The sequence below is a fragment of the Uloborus diversus genome, chromosome 5, assembly GCF_026930045.1.
Source record: "Uloborus diversus isolate 005 chromosome 5, Udiv.v.3.1, whole genome shotgun sequence".
Lineage (NCBI taxonomy): Eukaryota > Metazoa > Arthropoda > Arachnida > Araneae > Uloboridae > Uloborus > Uloborus diversus.
The window spans coordinates 107,412,982-107,431,107 of NC_072735.1; the positions used below are offsets into that span (position 1 = coordinate 107,412,982).

The 18,126-nt window shown below is 32.5% G+C and overlaps 1 protein-coding gene across 1 annotated transcript in view; it reads right to left on the reverse strand.

The window, feature by feature from the left end:
* Positions 1–251: 251 nt before the first annotated feature.
* Positions 252–18,126, reverse strand: part of LOC129222266 (cation-dependent mannose-6-phosphate receptor-like) — a 30,690-nt gene continuing 12,815 nt past the window's right edge. Inside the window, exons 5-7 of the mRNA XM_054856745.1 lie at positions 12,567–12,649; positions 8,335–8,461; positions 252–2,397 (exon numbers count right to left, since the gene is read on the reverse strand). Of these exons, the coding sequence (XP_054712720.1) occupies positions 2,338–2,397; positions 8,335–8,461; positions 12,567–12,649 (270 nt within the window). The 3' untranslated portion in view covers positions 252–2,337. The remainder of the gene's footprint in view (positions 2,398–8,334; positions 8,462–12,566; positions 12,650–18,126) is intronic.

The following is an 18,126-nucleotide window of genomic DNA, read 5'->3' on the forward strand; positions in this document are numbered from 1 at the left end:
CAAAAATTACAAAGAATTTAAGTACAATATTTGGAAAAAAGTCTTTTTTGGTGATGCTACAAATTGCCAAGTTTCAGTAATGTACTTAACTTCAGTAGTTTCAGCAATGTTCAATTCAAGGCAAAAAGAAAAGCAAATGTTATTCCCATGAAACAAACTTCACTGAGAACAACATTTCTAGTGTCATTTTACATATTCATGCTTTACACAGAAAGAGATGAGATGAAACTGAAGAAAATAATAACTGTGTTTCACACATAGGCGGATTTAGGCCTGAGTTCCCGGGGGAGGGGGGGCAGGATTTTTTTTAAAAGCTACATTAGTCGGGGCCGGGTTTAGACTTAATGGGACCCTAAGGCAGGGATGCCTACTGGGGGGGGGGGGAAGACTGCGACATTGAAATTTTTAGAGGGAGAGTATTGAAAGGGTATTTTTCTCTTTGGAGGGCCATTGCTTTTGAGGGGTCTTCATGATATTTAGGGGGGTGCCCTTGCTTTTAGGAGAGGGTGGGCACCCCTGCATAAGCTATTTCAGCTATGGGGTCCCTTTTGTAGTCCAGACAACTTTTTCTGTCTGTGACGGAAAAGGGCATTTTTAACTGCCCCCCTCCCTTACCTACTATTTATCCTGTGATACATCATAAGCCCATGCTTTACTTATTTTGTGTTGCTCTACTAATGTGTTGGCTCCTCTCTTTGAATTGACCTTAAGAGGGAGAATGGTATTAAGAGAAGGATGCAGGGATATCTTGGGGGATATTGGATCAGGGGTGGATATCCCTGGGGAAAAAGTTGTAAAATAGATATAAAATTCTGCATTTTGAAGCCTTATAGGGGGTTATTGGATTGGCAAAAAATCAGGGAAAAAATAAAACACACAGTTGAAAAAACATTTCATCAGGTAGTAAAGTGATGTTACGAGAAATTTGCTAAATTTTTGTGCCGGAAATACGTTCTCCTCACATTTTCTTTTATTCACATGTTTTCTGTACAATGTATGATTCAGGAAAATATGAAAATTAGTTTTGAACTGCTTAAGACTGAGATCCCTATTTTTTCCCTAAAAAATCAACACATCGTTAAAAATTGCTTTTACTTTCTGTTTGTGCAGTGGTTGAACTATGTTTTTTTTTTTTTTGTTTAACTGTTACATCAATTTGTTGAGTATGGTGTAAATTGTTACTTTTAACTCTGTCCTTTTTTTTTCTCAATAGCATTCGTTTCAAACCAGCCAAATTTGTTTGAACATATGAAACTGGAAGATTATTCCAAGATTCTTCGTCTGTAACAACTGAAAATATATCAATTTTGAAATCACGCAAATTGGAAACAAACATTCTGAAAAGGAAGAATACAAATCACAACGAGAAGTTATTCTTTAGCACAAAAAGGGGGGGGGGGCAAGTTTTCTTTCTCTTTATTTCGGCGTCTCATTTGTTAAAAAAAAAGTATTGCTGCTGAATGCAGAGTTCCTCTAGCAGTTTAGTCCTATTTGCCCTAATGGTTTTTCAGTTGAAAATAGTCCTTTTAGACACATTTTTAGCACCCCAGTAACATCTTTACTATTTGTATTCAATGTACTGTGATTTTTTTCTTTTCTATCAGAAAAAGGCATTTGTTATTCTCTTCATTTTCACTTCTGTACTATTCAAAAAAGAAAAAAAAAGTGGAAAAAATAATGATTTTTGTTTTAAGATTTGAAAAGGTGTGTTGTGTTACTATAAAAAAGTCCTCTCAAAACTGGGATGGCATTGTCCCATTGTGCCCCCATCCTTTTAATCTGCCCATGGTTTTGCATCTATTTTTATCTTTTAAAACTTTATTTACTTTACTTTAGCATTTAGAAAAGTATAAAAATATTTCCTATCATATTTATTCAATAAAACCTGCATACTTATTTTGATATACTAGGTTGTAAACTATAGTTTAAAACTATATTTGGTGCCCAGACTAATGGTACAGTCATTTTAATGATTGGGTACTTGTTAGAAGCACTTAATTTAAAGTAACTTTTAAAAATACTTTTCACCAAAGCTGACAAAAAAAAAAAAAAAAAACATTTCAAAACTAAAAAATTAAAATTTTTGAATATTTGCAAAGAATTTTGCTCTCTACATTAAATTTTTGATTTTTCTTGGGTTCATTGGCAATTTGAAAAATTGAACTTCAATTTTTGCTTGAACACAGAAAAGATAATGCATTACAAATATAAAAATAAATTTCCATTTAAAGCTTGATAAAAGAATAAAACTTGTTGATTTACAAGCATTAATTAATGTTAAAATCTTTCATTATTTCAACATTTGAAAAGATACTAATCTATTAAAACTGTAAAACATCATATTCTGTCATATCCTGTGTCTGTTTTGCAACCATTAACAACAAAGACACATCCATCCTAAAAGTGAAAAAATATTATATAACAAATTAATACGGAAACAAGTTATATACTCAGTATATTACTTTTTAAAAAATAAAATTAATATAAAAGTATCTTCTAATAACACAACTTGAGGACATGTTTTGCATCTGTGTTACATTATAACCAGAGTTTAATAAAACTCATGCTTCACCCAAAATTCAACTGTAGTAGAATACAGTACAAAACTTGAATTAAATGTCTTTAAAATTTTTATTAAAATTATATCAAATATTTTAATAGGCTGCATTAGAACTAAACATAAATGTTATAAAAAACATAATACTTTCTTGGAGTGATGGGTTAGCACTTAATCATTAAAAATTATACAAAAGAAGCATACAATTGCACTCGTTTATAGCAAAGTTAAAGGAATCCTATAAAAATTTCTTGTAACTGTAATTTCGTGAAAAAATGAACAACACACAATAAAATGTAAAACATAGTGAACACCAAACACTTTTAGGATTAACTTAACAATTATATACTCATATCCAACTTTTTTTTTTGACAAAGAATCTTACCTTTTTCAGATAGCAAATGTCATAGCTATTTTTTCGATTGAGCCTGTTTTTCTGTTTTTTTTTTTTTTGCCTTTTTTTATCGAATTCTTTTGCTCTACCTACAAATCTATTGTATAGTATACAACAGTTCAATTTTTTTTTTTCGATTTCTCAGAATTTTTTTTTTTTTGTTTATTCTATTACCAACATTGCAACATTTCGTTCTATAATCAAAACTAGCTGGGCAACCGAGCCTCGTTCGGCTTTAAAAGGAAAGTTTTTTTTGTAATAGTTTATGTTTTGTTCTTCGGAAACTGCTCTAACGATTTGGATGAAATTTTGGATTTAATTGTTGTTTGGCATTTTAAGTTCATCTACATCAGTGTTTTTCTGTAAAAAGAAGATTTTTTACAAAAAAACTCGTTTTTTAATGTAAAGTATGCTAAGTTAAGCCTTGAATAAAACTATGAATTGACACATAAGGCAAACGGTTTGCAACTATCACAATGAAAATTAGTCAGGTCTTGTTTTAAAATTTCAAACTTGCTTAGAGTTGCCAGGCTTGGCTGATATTTGCCACTTTAGCTAATTTCAATCACACTTGGCTAAAAATAAATTCAAAAGCATGTAAGTTGATATTAGGCTTTTTTTTCTATAGCAAACCTATTGTTTGACTGTCTTATTATATTTATTCATTTTCTTTTTACACTTCAAATAATTTTATGTTTTTAATCACACATCTAAATTTTATTTCGAAAAAACATATATCTTGAAACTGTTTCGAAATTGTTGGAGTGGTTTATGGATCATCAGTTTATATGGATAGCATGCTGTGTAGCATTTTCTAGCGTAAAGTGACCAACTACACTAAAAGTACTTAATCCAAATGAAAATCTCCGTTGGGATAAAATTGTGAATTGCAACATAGTATGGAAGGAAGTATTGGGTTAAGAACCGATTTCACCATAGTAAAATTGGCTCCAAGTTCAAAATCTTTTAATTAATGACAGGAGATTTGTATTTTGGAAACAAAAATGTAACAGATAGTTTAAAGCAAAATGTTGATTTAATTGCATTCAGAATTTTTTTTGCTTGGTAGTTTAGTGTTAAAAGAAGGTCGTGGTGCATTTTCAATCCTAGCAATTTTTCCATATTTATTGTCGCCATGTTTGGTCTTCAAAACTACTTTTTTGGCAATACTGTTTATTAAATATCTAAACGCAACCAGCTCTGAGTTTCCCTAGATGGATGTTTGTGAGGGAGGGGAGGCCTATATTCAGTAGTAGGCTTCTTATAGCTGAAATGATTATAATGCTGATGAAGTGTTTACTTGTATATCTCTCGTTTCTCGGAAGCATATCCAAGGACTGGCGAGAACATTAATACAGTCGAGTCCCGACTTACGGGAGGGATGCATTCCAAGACCCTTCGCGTAAGTTGAAATTTGGCGTTGTGGAAAATTGTATGTGTAAAAACTTTTAAACATACCTATATGAGTAAAGACACTTGTAAACATCACCTCAAACTGTTAAAAACCATTTCTTAACTATACATTACTCTTTCTTAAATAAAAATTGAATTATGTTTATTGTACTTTTTAAAAAAAAGTTTTATTTAACATAAAAAAACTTCTACGATGCACAATGATCAATGGGAAAGGAAGACATAAAATAAACCACTACAGTACGTACATTATGTAGTAAGAAAAATGCACTATAGTTGTTGAAACTTTCTCTTTTTCCTTCTATCTTCACAAACTTTAAACGAAACAGTGCTCTTAGGTGTCATTATATTTCATTGACTTTCCCATATAGAATGAAAAAAATAAATGGAAAATGAGGAGTAAGAGTTATTTGTATAAGCGACGTTCAGACTAGTATGATGTGGGACTTCCGCTCTCAGTGATGCCAAAAGGATGAAGGTCCATTCACGAAAAAACCGCGATTCCCCTCGGAAAATTTTTGTGTTGCGGGTGAAGAATTCGCGTTAGGAATAAAATTCTTTAGCGGGGAAAAAATCGCGTTACAGCCCTTTCGCGTAAGTCGGATCGCATTATAGCGAGAGTCGACTGTATTTCGTTAACGTGATGCTTTCATATTTGAAAAAGTAGCGAATCTTAGAAAAACACGAGTTGACAAAAAAAATTCTTTTAAAGCTGAGCAGGCTCTGTCGTCCAGGTACTATTTTTTAAATCATGCATCTAGATTTTATTTTGGAGAAACATGTTTTGAGACTGTTAGGAAATTGATGGAGTGGTTTGTGGATCATTAGTTTTTATGGCTAGCATGCTGTATATAGCATTTTCTGGCATGAAGTGACAAACTACACTAAAAGTACTTATTCCAAATGAAAATTTCGATTGGAATAAAATCCTGAATCGCAACGTAGTGTGGAAGGAAGAAGGAAGTATTAGGTTAGTTAGTAGAATTGGCTCCAAGTTCAAAATCTTATAATTTATGACAGGAAAATTGTAAAGAAAAATGTAACAGATTGTTTAAAACAAAATGCTGATTTAATCTTTAGCAACATCTGAGAAGATCTCAGAATCTTCTTTATTTGGTACTTTAGTGTTATAAGTAGGTCGCAGTGCATTTTCAATTCTAGCAATTTTTTTAAGTTTATTGTCACCATGCTTGGTGTAAGAAATTACTTTTTTGGCGATACCGTACATTAAATATTAATACGCAACCAGCTCAGAATTTTCCTAGGTAAATGTCTGTGGAGAGGGGAGGTCTATATTCAGTATTGGGCTTCTTATAGCTGAAATGATTATTATGCTGATGAAGTGTTTGTATCTCATATATATTGTCTCAGGGAAGCATACTGTTGGCCTAGAGCCATTATTTTTCTTGGAGAAATTCCTAAAGTTTTAGAAGGATTAGAAAAGTTTCCAGAACTTACTTCCTTCTTTTTTCGAACTTTGAAAGTCATCCCGTTATTTTACCGGCGCTCGAATCGTTTCCCAGAGCCAACATTCCCTGCATGCGTTTGTTGACCCACCACGATGATGTGACGTCATTGGAAAGATGTTGAGTAGATTCTTGCTGTATGCATGTGGGAAACAATTTTAAAGAATTTAGTTTTAAACTGTAAACTGTGTTGAGTTGTTTCCTCAATGTAATTTATGCAAGCTTTTTGATATACGTCACGCCATCGCGTAGGGAGATAGGGAATGCTATTTAAGTGTGAACTCTCAATCAATCATTCTCTTATTGTTTCACCTCTTGTTTTACTATGTTGTGACTGCTGTCCGATGTTTTTCTGAGGTGCTGAGATTGTGCCTGGGAGCTGTGTGCTCCGGAGTTCCACGTAGTATAGTGGATTCTTTTTAAAAGATGTAGGAAGTTTTGTCGTTGAGCCTAGCTAGAAATGCGGGCATGTTCCAGTTGTTGCCTTGAGATGAGTTTTTAAGTGAGGGATTTTCTCACTAAAATTGAGAGTTTAAATCAAGTTGTTTGTTTTTTTTTTGCTGTGAAAAGGCCTAACAAACAGGACCATTGAAGGTCCACGCTCGAGAGCTGGATTGAATGTTCATTAGATGGACGGATGGTTCCTGTTGTCCAGGAGGACAGGTTTCTTTTCTGAATTCAGCATGGTGGCATGAAATGGTCACGGACAATTTTGATATGGGATCCAAATTAGTGGATCGCGCCCTCACATGTTTGTGCCAACTTTTAAGGAAGGAATAGCTTGTTTGGTATGAACTTTTTAACTCGTTCGTATGAACTATTCTGTTTATGGCATTGGACTCAAGGTTGTACTTATATTAATCAAGTCATATAAATTTTACTGGAACTTCAAACGATACTATTTTTAAGAAATGTTTCCTACTGATATTTTTGGGGGGATTTTTTATTCAATTGTTGGGGAATGTGAATTTTATTTACACTTGTTATTATTTCCATGTTTTGACATATTTATTGTTTAATAAAATGTTTATTTAATTGTTAAATATGTGTCTGTAAGTCCTTTCTTCCCGAGCAGATCATTCCACAAATTTTCAGTTGGGTTTGTTAGCTTAAAACCTGCTTTTAGTTCTTTGAACTTCTGGTTTTGATTGAGCTATCAGTTTGAATTGCCCAACACATACCCAACTACAGTCAACCCTCGTTTATCGCGGTTAATTCGGTCCAGACTTTACCGCGATAACTGAATTTCTGCGAAGTAGGATTCTGTATTTATAAACCGAAAATTTTCCTTATTAGAGTACATAAAACTTACTTACGACTATTTAAATAGGATTTTAAGATAGAGCACCCTAGAGAGACATGAAGCAGCACCCTTAGCCATCATTAAATTTGTAGTTTTCAATATATTATACAAAATAATACACTAGACTAAAAAGATATCACATCATTAATTATTTGAAACTACACATACACTTGTAGTTCTTACACTCTACTACTAATCTATGAAAATAGCTCAACTTGTTTGATGATGAATTAATTTCCAGTTAGTGACCGTATAAGCCCCCGTTTTTCCTCAACATTCATCCTCATTAAAGGTATTACGTACACAACTTAAAAAGCTAGTACATTTTGTACACCATACACACTACAGATGTATTTATCCCTTAGTAATAATACAATGATTTATACTTTTCAGTTAGTACTTCACGGTTAAAATGAGATAGCGATTCCCGTCACTTTCTTCGGAGATTTTATACCTCCACCCCCTCAATTAGTTCAACTACAGCCCCTCAAAAAAGCTCACCTTACTTAAAAGATATACTTTGTTATTCTTTTGTAGTAAAAAGTTTACATGAGCGTATAAAAAAGGTTAATTACTATATTTGGAAGAAAAAAAAATCTAGAAAAAGCCGCGATGTAGTGAAGCCGCGAAAGTTGAAGCACGAAGTAGCGAGGGACGACTGTATTGGCTTTTTAAGCATATTTAAAAAAGCACTTTAAACCTTAGAGAAAAAATTAGAAAAAAAAACCCTTTCTTTTAAAGCTGAGCGAGACTCGGTCGCCCAGCTAGTAACACTAAACACCAAATAAAGAAGATTCTGAGTGCAATTAAATCAGCATTTTGTTTTAAACTATGTTGTGTTTGTTTCAATTTTCCTGTCATAAGATTTTGAACTTTGGAGCCAAATTTACTAATTAACCTAATACTTCCTTCCACACTAAACCACTTTCCCCACACACCCACAAGAATTGCTTGTTTGAAGATATAAGATAATTTTTTACTTTTCTAAATAATTTATAGTGATTTCCTCTTAAAAATATGGGGAATTGAATTTTTGGTCACAGTCGTAAATTTGCTATGTACAACTTTCCTATTAACAAGCATGACTGAACTTTTAAAGTTTTTAACTCTTTCAAAGTTTTTTTCTTTACCTGAAGAGCAATAAAGCAAATGTTTTACTTTATGTAATGAAACATTCAAAAATATAAATACTTAATCTTACCCGTACAAGTAGAGGAAAATCCGACCAAAATTCGTAGTGAGGTAACAACTCCCAGCCTTGTGCTCCACGAGTTAAATTCGAATGAATTATGCCAAGGAAAAGATAAAGGGACACAAAGATCATAAATCTAGAAACGTCAATCATCACATTTTAATCATTTTATCTTGAAAAATAAAACAGAAATTAGTAACAAAACAGAAAAATAGAGAGAAAAATATCATTTACTTTAAGAATATATACATAAATATAAAATTAAAAAAAAAAATGTTTTATAATTCCATCTTTCTTATTCCCACATATTACCCTGCTGACACTTGGCCAATCCATATCGTTCACAAATGCTCATTGCATTAAAGACAAGAAAAAAGCAAGGCTGCGAAAGGCACACTCACAAATAGAGAAAAAAAATCAAGCAAAAGAACAGAAATTTCTGAACTCTCCAGTGCTAGCAGCAAAAAAGAGCATAATGCTTTTTGTAATGAACACGGGAAAATAGTGGGATCAGATATAAAATAAAGAACAAGAAGTTCCATCTAGAACTAAACGAGCCTACTTTCCCATATACCCATACTACTTTCTAGTACCTGATCAATATTCTCAAAAATAGCTAAAATCGCAAATTGTTTCAAACATACTTTTTAAATATTTTAAGCTGATTTCTAGAAATAAAATATTCCTTACTCATCTTAATGAAAAAAATGAACAAATAAAGTGGCAGCACCTTTTAAACAAAGCAGCTAATACACTTTTTTTCTATAAACAGCTTTCAAAACAAAAATATAATTAAAATTAATAAGCTCATTAAAATAAATACATCATACATATCAAAAAAAAATTTTTTTCTTTTTCCCCTATTGCCAAAAATAAATTTTTAAATGAATTAATGCACTTACCAAAATAAATAAAAAAAATAATGTCAATTTAAAGAAATAATTTTCATTGTCAAAAAAAAAAATCGTCTGTGCATATCTTTATGTAGAAACATAAATGATTGAGTTTATTCGCCGAAAACTGAATACCTAAATTAAAACTTGAGTGTGAAAATAAAAACAAGTCATATCAACAATAATTATTTCACAGTTAAAACCATAGCTGCGGAGTCAGAGTCATTTTGGGAGAAAGGAGTTGGAGTTGAATATCCAAGAATCGGAGTCAGTCATTTGTCCTCCGTGTATAATTTTTTGCTAAAACTACGAAGTCAGAGTCGGGGAGTCGGAGTTCGATTAATTATCGGGCACAGGTGTCGGAGTCGGGTGCCCCTAAATTCGCGGAGTCAGAGTCTTGGGTTTGGCATCAAGAGCTATTTCCAACAAAATTTGTTTGAAGTAAATCCGCCTTCAAGTACGGAATCTACATTTACTTTCAGTTTTCCCGTAGGCGCTAATGTTAAGGGATTTGAACTGTTCAAAATTGAACGAAAAATTGTTCAAATCAAAAAGATATTTTATATACAAGTTTTTCATTAAAAGCTTTTTAATACAAAGTTTGTTTGAAGCAAATTCGCCACACAGTTCGAATTGTCTTGAATTTCCCCATAGGCACGAATGTTAAGTTTTTTTGAACTGTTCAAAAAAGAACAAAAAATAGTTCAAATCAAAAAGTGAAATATGGGAATGAGGTGTCTTGCCGAGATCTTTTGAACAACAGGTATGAGAGTGGTGAGAGAGCAAATAGGAGGAAATGCAAAAATATTTCGTAAAAGGGATGATATCCAAAAAAATTTCGTAAAAGGGATAATATTCAAAACCACGTCAAAATAGAACCTGGAAACCATAATATTAAAAAATTCAACAAAAAATGGTTAATTTACCAGTTTTAAAGGTAATACATATGTAGTTAAGTATAAGTAATAATTTTGTACAATTTTCTGCATTGTACCATTTCTTGTAAGAGTGTTTATTCCTAAATAAATCAACATTTTGAAAAAGAGACAATTTCTAACTCCTGAGTCCTTGAACAAATGGTTGGGGGAGCCAGAGGTCAACCTTGGCTGCATCGCACAATAGTGCCAACATTTCATATTTTTTAGAGAAATATACATTTATTTCATTAAAAACATTTAAATTTATAATGTTAAACAAGTGAGAACATACATTTTAAAATAGATCTGCTTGTAAAGTAAAAATTTACAACAGAGATAAAAGTCTAAAATTTCTTTATATGATAAAACATTCTTTTCATAGTAAGAATTGAAAATAAATAAATATATTTCTATATAAACGACTGGTTATCTTTTTTCCTTGCATTGGAACCCAAACTTCGTTTTTAAAAACTTCCTAATACGATTTTAGAATCAAAAGAACAACTTGCAGCTGCCTCATTTAATCATGAAATCTCAAAACTTTTAATAAGCCTAAACCATTTGAGATTCACTATAAATATTTTTTACACTTTCATTAATACATAAAAAATTAACCATGCCGAGCTTCAATAAATTGGAGACTGTGGGTGCTAAGTCACGTTTTTTGATTGACTTACGCATTTTTTCTAAAATAAATTTAAAAAAAATAAAAATATTATTGAAATGATGAATAAAATAAGCAGATATAAGATAACATAAGTAAAAAACCACCCAACATTAAAAATAATTGAAATACTTGCAGGGTGCAAAAATATTGAAATCTCAAATGAGGCATGCAACTTTCGGTGCAGCACGTGTTTGACGTCGTTGGTATGATTCCAAAATATACGTTTTTGGCAGATATCGCGGAGGATGAAGATTCGAAGGGATAAGATATCAGGGACCGAAAATTTTAAAAAATCGTATTTTTTTCCCGATTTTTGAGAAAAATAAGGCCTGAAAGAGGCAAAAAAAAAAAAAAAGGAGGAAAGGTTTGAAAAGCCAACAGAAAAAGCCGGAAAAATCTCATCCTTGGAACAAAAAAAAGTTTGTTCAAATCAGACGATTCATTCAAAAGTTATTATGGGACAGACCGACAGACATTTTCTCTCATCTCAATACCCTACAGAATCAAGTTCAGAGTAAAAAAATCCATTAAAATCAGAGTAAGTACAACAGTTTTTTTTTAAAGTTCCCATTTAAATGAGGACAATAGTACAAAAACTTCACACTTCGGAAAGAAAAAAATTCCCTTAAGTCTCTATTAGGATGGTGACATCAGCGTTTTCAAATAACATTACCTCCCTCTGTAAATCCACATCATGATTAATTCCAAAAATCTTCATTAGTAAAGATCCAATAGCATATAAAACAAAGAAGACACACAGAGGGAAAAAAAAGAAAATTCAACGTTTCCTAAAAATTTAAAATAATTTGCCAATGCGCTAACTTAGTCGCCTGGCAAGACTGGAGATAAAAAATGGATTTGGAGGATGAATTTACATTTTAATAGTAGTTTTGATGTTATTTGAGCGTGTTGCTTTACTAATTTGGGGGATTAATTTTAACTTCAATACCTTATGGCATATAATGATCTTTTTACTAAAATTAATTTGGCGGAATTTTTACATTTTAATGCAATTTTTGTAATTATTACTAATGGCTGTAGCGGCAAGATTTTTGAACACTTGTCATAACCACATTATCGTAACTCAGCCCATCATATAAGTTTTGAAATTCTCATTTTGTTTGATTTCATTTTCTGTTTTTGCAATTAAAAGTAGCATTAAAATGTAAAATAATAAATCCAATTTTATTGTTTATCACCAAAGGACCACATTACCATACAGTCGCCATAGACTTGCCAAATTTATGAAACTGCGTAAAATGTTGGCATTTAATTCATAAGATATTATTTCAATTCCAAACAGAAGATGCCATAAAGAAAATGTTCTGCATGTATTTGGCTGTTCCTGGCGAGAAATATCTTTCTTTGACGATTATTATGAAAATATTAAGACCTCAAAATAGAGAATAATAATATTTTCTTCTGTTGCCAAATACAAAAAATTAGAAAACTGAACTTACTTAAAAGAGGTAAAATTAAACTGGGGTTCCGACATTAAATATAAGGATCAAGAGAAGCCTCGTTTTAAAAAAATACTTTTTTCTGGATAAAAAGTACTCTATGTTCTATTCTGCACCCCTAACAATGTCTATAAATAATTTCATGAAGATCGGTTGAGTAGTTAAGGCGCGTGAAAGAATTACAAACAAATAAAGTCACTTTTGCATTTATGATATTAGTAAGGATATTGGGTAGTTAAAATTTAAAAGTTAATAATTTTGATACTTTTACTACACTCTGTATCAAAAATCAAGAAATACTTACATTATTACCAATACAGAACCCGCTGATAAGTGAGATTCACGGCAAAGGTTGGGACATGCACACCTTGAAGTAAGAGTCATTTCCTTAAAAATTAAATTGACATCTCTTAAACATTTGAAGCCCTACTTCAGATCTTGTTGCAGTTACATAAAAAGAAAAATCTGAAGTGAAATTACATATGAGACTGTGAGAAGCAAAAAGATCTAAGTAGACATTTTGCAATTTCGAGTAAAATGCGTTGAAAGTTCAGATCCTAGGTAGGCTTTCATTGATTTTTTTTTCTAAATTATGCTGTATAGCAGCACCCACCAGAGCTACTAGTACTATCTCTTGCCCTAACATAGGATTTAACGTATAAGATCCCTCTGGCTCAAAAGCAAGTAAATGCTGTAACAAATAACTTTGTAATCACACCTGGCAAAAAAAAAAATTACACACACACTAAGCCAGCAATTCTGACTGCGCTAATGATGCGTAGTAAAAACTAGGCTCCATTACACATTAATGTTACACTGTTAGGTATGTTCTCGATTTCCGACTCTTGGCAAAAGCACGTCTCTTCCTATGGAGTTGGATCAGGGTCGAGCTGTCCTTGTAACCACATTTGCCCGAGTCATCTCGGGCATCTAAAACTGGTAAACTGCAAACGTGGTACGGGCTGGAGGCTTTGCGGGCAATGCAATGCCCTAACATAGAGGAGAGGCTCTCCTACCATTTGTATCAATTATCTCCAAATTTTTAATTTTGGCACTTACATCCCTTTGCTTCTCAAAGCCACATATATGCATTTTCAGTGACATACAAGTATGCTAGTAAAAAAATCTATCAGCATGATTTTTACTAGCATTTTTCTTCAATACAGTAGACTCGTGGTTAATCATTGAAAACAGGATCGGGGGGCTGGGGTAGGATCCAGTTAAGCGAAAAGATGGTTATAGCAGAAAATGATATACAGTAGACCCTCGTTTTATGCTGGTTTATTTTACGCGGTTTTGGTACTATACGGTATACGATTTGACACTTTTACTTTATTTTACTTGAATGAGTTTTGGTTTTACACGGATATGGCAATGCAAACAGATAAAATTTTTCCCTCTTTCAAAATCCAAATTCCTGAGATTGCAGATGACATATAATACAGTCGAGTCTCGACTTACACGAGGGATGCGTTCCAAGGCTCCTCGCGTAAGTTGAAATTTTGCGTTGTGAAAAGGGTATGTGTAAAAACTTTTATAAACATACCCAATTATTTTAGACGCTTGTAAACTCCACCTCATTGTTAAAACCATTTCTTAACTATACAGTACTGTTTCTTACATAAAAAATTACATTTTTATTTGTATTTTAAATTTTAAAAAAGAATGTCTTTTTTTCAACATAAAATAAACTTGTACGGTACGTACAGTATGTAGTAAGAAAAACCAATGCACTATAGTTTTACTGTACAATGAATTCAGTAATGATATTTGTAACTTAAAAAAGGGAAGATGATGATGATTTATGCTGTGTGATCAAACCGTTATTCTTATTATACTTCTAAATACACAATACAGTTGCTTCAATAGTTCTTTTATAACTTTTCCATCTATGGCAATGAAACACCCCTCTTCCTGGTTTCTTAAATTCACAATACAAGAACAGCTTCCATTTTCATAATTTTTGCAATTTGCTTAAATACTACTCGCTGAACTTTCATGGACTTCCTTTTCTTGACTTTTATTAGCACATATGGAAGATTCACTCATACCTATTGTCGTGCTACCTTCGACGCTTTGTTCAAGCACATATAATTTTTTAATCTTTAGCTTTTCTTTAATTGTCAGAAACTTTTTTCTCTCTATATATTCCCAAGATGAAACAGCGCTCTTAGGTATCATTATATTTCAACAACTTTCACATTTAGAATGAAAAAAAAATAGAAAACGAGGAGCTATCTGTATAAGCGATGTATCAGACTTGTACGGTGTGGGAATTCCGCTCTCAGTGCTGCTAAAAGGATGAAAGTCCATTTACGAAAAAAAAAATCGTAGTGAATAACAAATCCGATACGGCCACGTGATTCTCTTCTGAAAATCTTCCTGTCGCTGGCGAGGAATACGCATTTTCCCTAAAATTCTTTACTGATGGAAAAAAACGCGTTATAGCCATTTCGCATAAGTCGGATCACGTTGTAGTGGGAGTCGACTGTAAACTACACTCTGAAGTTCTAATAATCGAGCTTGAACCAGTGGAGACATTTTATGCGATTGGTTCTTGAGCTCTTTCCAGAAGTAAAGTTATTAAATACACACAGTTCAGAATTCACCGGAAGAAGAGCTTTTAGGCATGACAAAGGACAAAGCCAATGAGGATAACGACATCGATGACACACAAACAAACGTTCACACTGATAATTTTGAGTCTTTCCTTGACAATAGCAAATGATTTTTCTGATTTGTTGCTGTAGGAAAATTCTATCCGATGGAAATGATTCAAGTGATCATGGATGCGTTATGTTCTGCAAAAAACTACGGAGAAAAATTCTTAATGACTATCAAAAGACTATCAAAGCCAGATAGCCAGCTACTTTTTATAAATAATAAATTAATTTATGTTTTCTTTATGAATGTTGTGCATATATATCGATATAAGTACACATTAGTCGTCACTAGAATGAAGTATTTTTCTATCTATAGAACCTAACCCCTATTTTAACACTACTATTAAGTCTTAATTTACGGGCTTTGATTGATGCGGATTTCCGTGGAACGTAACCCCCGCGTAAAACAAGGGTCTACTGTATATGGGTGATTCTCCAAAAACTTAATTTTCTAATCACATTTTTTTTTAAAAATAAAACTGCTTCAAAAAATCTGGGGGGGGGGGACTTTTTGTTGGGAACGTATTAAGGGAAAAATAGTTAACTATGTTACACCTTCAAAAGAGTGGGTCAAATTTTCATACACCAAGAGACTGACAAGCAGCACCAGGAGAGTTAGAAAATGAATTTCTTCATCGTTATCTAAACTGTAACCATAGCAATAAAGAAATAACTGAAGCCTAAATCAAAAAGTATTGTTATTAAGTGACAAAAGAAAATTTTTGTAAAACTTCCCTTAACGGACACTCCCAATTTCTTCAAGTACAAGCCCCATCAGGTTTTTCCATATTATTCACTCTGAATAGCTTACACTCTGAACAACGGACATTTATTTCAGCCAAAAAAAATCGATTGCTACATTCAAACTTTCTTTAAGTTGGCCACAGTATGATAAAATTTACAAAAAGTAAAGTTACCTTCTCATTACCTGCGAATTGTTTTATGGTTCAGGAAATACAAACATAAAACAAAAAATGATTTGGCAGTATTATTTACATTTATTTTACTTTTAATTTAAAGAACTACGAAATTTATTGCAACTTTCTTTTTTTCAATCAATCTTATTTTCCAACTAATGCATTGGAAATAAATCCTTCTATTCTACGGGATGCATTACCAGTGCTTGAGAAATAATGCTAGGAGAGTGATTATTTTAAATTAGGATTATGACTTTTTTTACTTCCTTTTACAAAAAAGGAAGTATTGTATCCGCGGAAAAATTTTCACTCAAAAATCGGCCTTAATTTCCATTTTGCTCACCCTCGAATGAATGTTGAGTTTTTTTTTTCAACCCGACCACAAGTGGATATATGCCTAGGAACGTACAGACACCCAAAATATCCATTTTGACGATCCCGGAGTTAATTATAACGAGTTTTCTCGCCATATCTGTATGTACGTATGTATGTGCATATGTGTGTATGTACGTCGCATTACTCAAGAATGGAATGTCCTAGAAAATTTGAAATTTGGTACGTAGACTCCTAGTGGGGTCTAGTGGTGCACCTTTTTTTGGTTGTATTCGGATGCTCCAAAGGGGTCTTTTGCCCCTTTTTGGGGGGAAATTATTGTTAATTTCGATGTAAACTCAAGTGGTGTTATGATTTGGCGGACACTTAGCAATATATCACCAGTCTTTTGGTCGCCAAGTTTTGTCGCCAACTTGACGATTTTTTATCCTTTTTTTTTAAAATCTGGTTTCAATTTGACCACTGTTGGTGATCTTTAGAGAGTAAACTATTGAATCACATTAAAACTGCCAATAATGAGAAAATGACATTAAATTGGAGTAAAAGGAAGTCATGTGATGCACACATCAGCTCGTTTTAGGACAAGAGTAGGACACTTTTTTTAGGACAGGAGTATGACAAGTTCCATACAATTTGCTTGTTACGTAGGTCCAGGATTATATTCAAGGTAAATAATGTTTTTTTTTTCTTTTTGTATTCTAACCTCTTAATTCAACCACACACTATGAGTAGAATTAAAATTTTTCGTTGATTGAAAACAGAAATATTGTCCGGGAGAATGACAGCAAAAAAATTTTCATACCCTATTCTTGAGCTTCAAAATGTTAATGAGAACAGCAGACAAATCATATTTACAAAATACTCGAGTAAACCAACAAAATGGTGATAATAAAGTTTTATAGCACAGCAGATTAAAAATTCCTTTTTTTATCTATAATAATTGAACTCATTCCTAGGACAGGAGAATAACATGAAAACCTGGGGACAAAGTTTAAAACGATGTCCCTTGATGCTTTAAATAATTAAATTTATTTAAAGAATGCTATTTTACACCTTTAACTATGCTTAATTCTGTACTACAAATTGAATTTGTGGAATGTTGAAATAAAATTTTTAAATAATTTAAGTCCATTTGAAAAACGGATGGGGACACCTCAAAAGTGTGACTTTCTGGTTATACAAAAAATTTTGTAGAAAAAAATAAATGAGTTATTGTTTTAAAAAGAATAGAATAACATCAGATAAGTTAGCTCTAACTATTAAAAAAATTAAAACACTTTCTGGGTTGAACAATTTTTGTGTTAGGCTACGGGAATACAGGGCTCCCAACACATTTTAGCCTCAGAAAAGGGTAAAAGAGGACCACTTTGAATCAAAAAGGGGACCAAAGAGGACCAGTCAGGATTAAAAAGAGGACCTTGGGAGGACCATTCATAGTTAAACCCAGGGTAGCACCAAATGGCAAATTAGCTGCCTGGCAATAAATACGTGAAGATAATTCGTTAATTAACCAAAATAATGATTTTTAATGATAAATCCTTATCACCTTCTGTACATCTGAACTTCTTATCCATTGAATTATACTATTCACACAAACATTTGGATGGGGGGGGGGGGGAGTGACAAGCAAGCATGTGAATGACCATCTTACAGAGTAACTTTAATTGTAAAATAAATTTTCTACTACTTAACAGGTAAAAACTGGCTAGTTAAAAATATTCACCCAAGTGACCAATCAATCAGTGCATACCTAATAAAGACCTTTTAGATACAGTTATTACAGTGAACACCTTAGTACATAGTAGTTTACAAAATTTTTCACATAACCAGTTTAAATAGAATTCATTTTGATATAAGGCACCACAAGACAAGAAGATATAGTTTGGAGGCCAGGAGGTCCCCCTCCCCCTCCACAGCCCTTGGTTTTTACACATATTTCCAGCCAAAATAT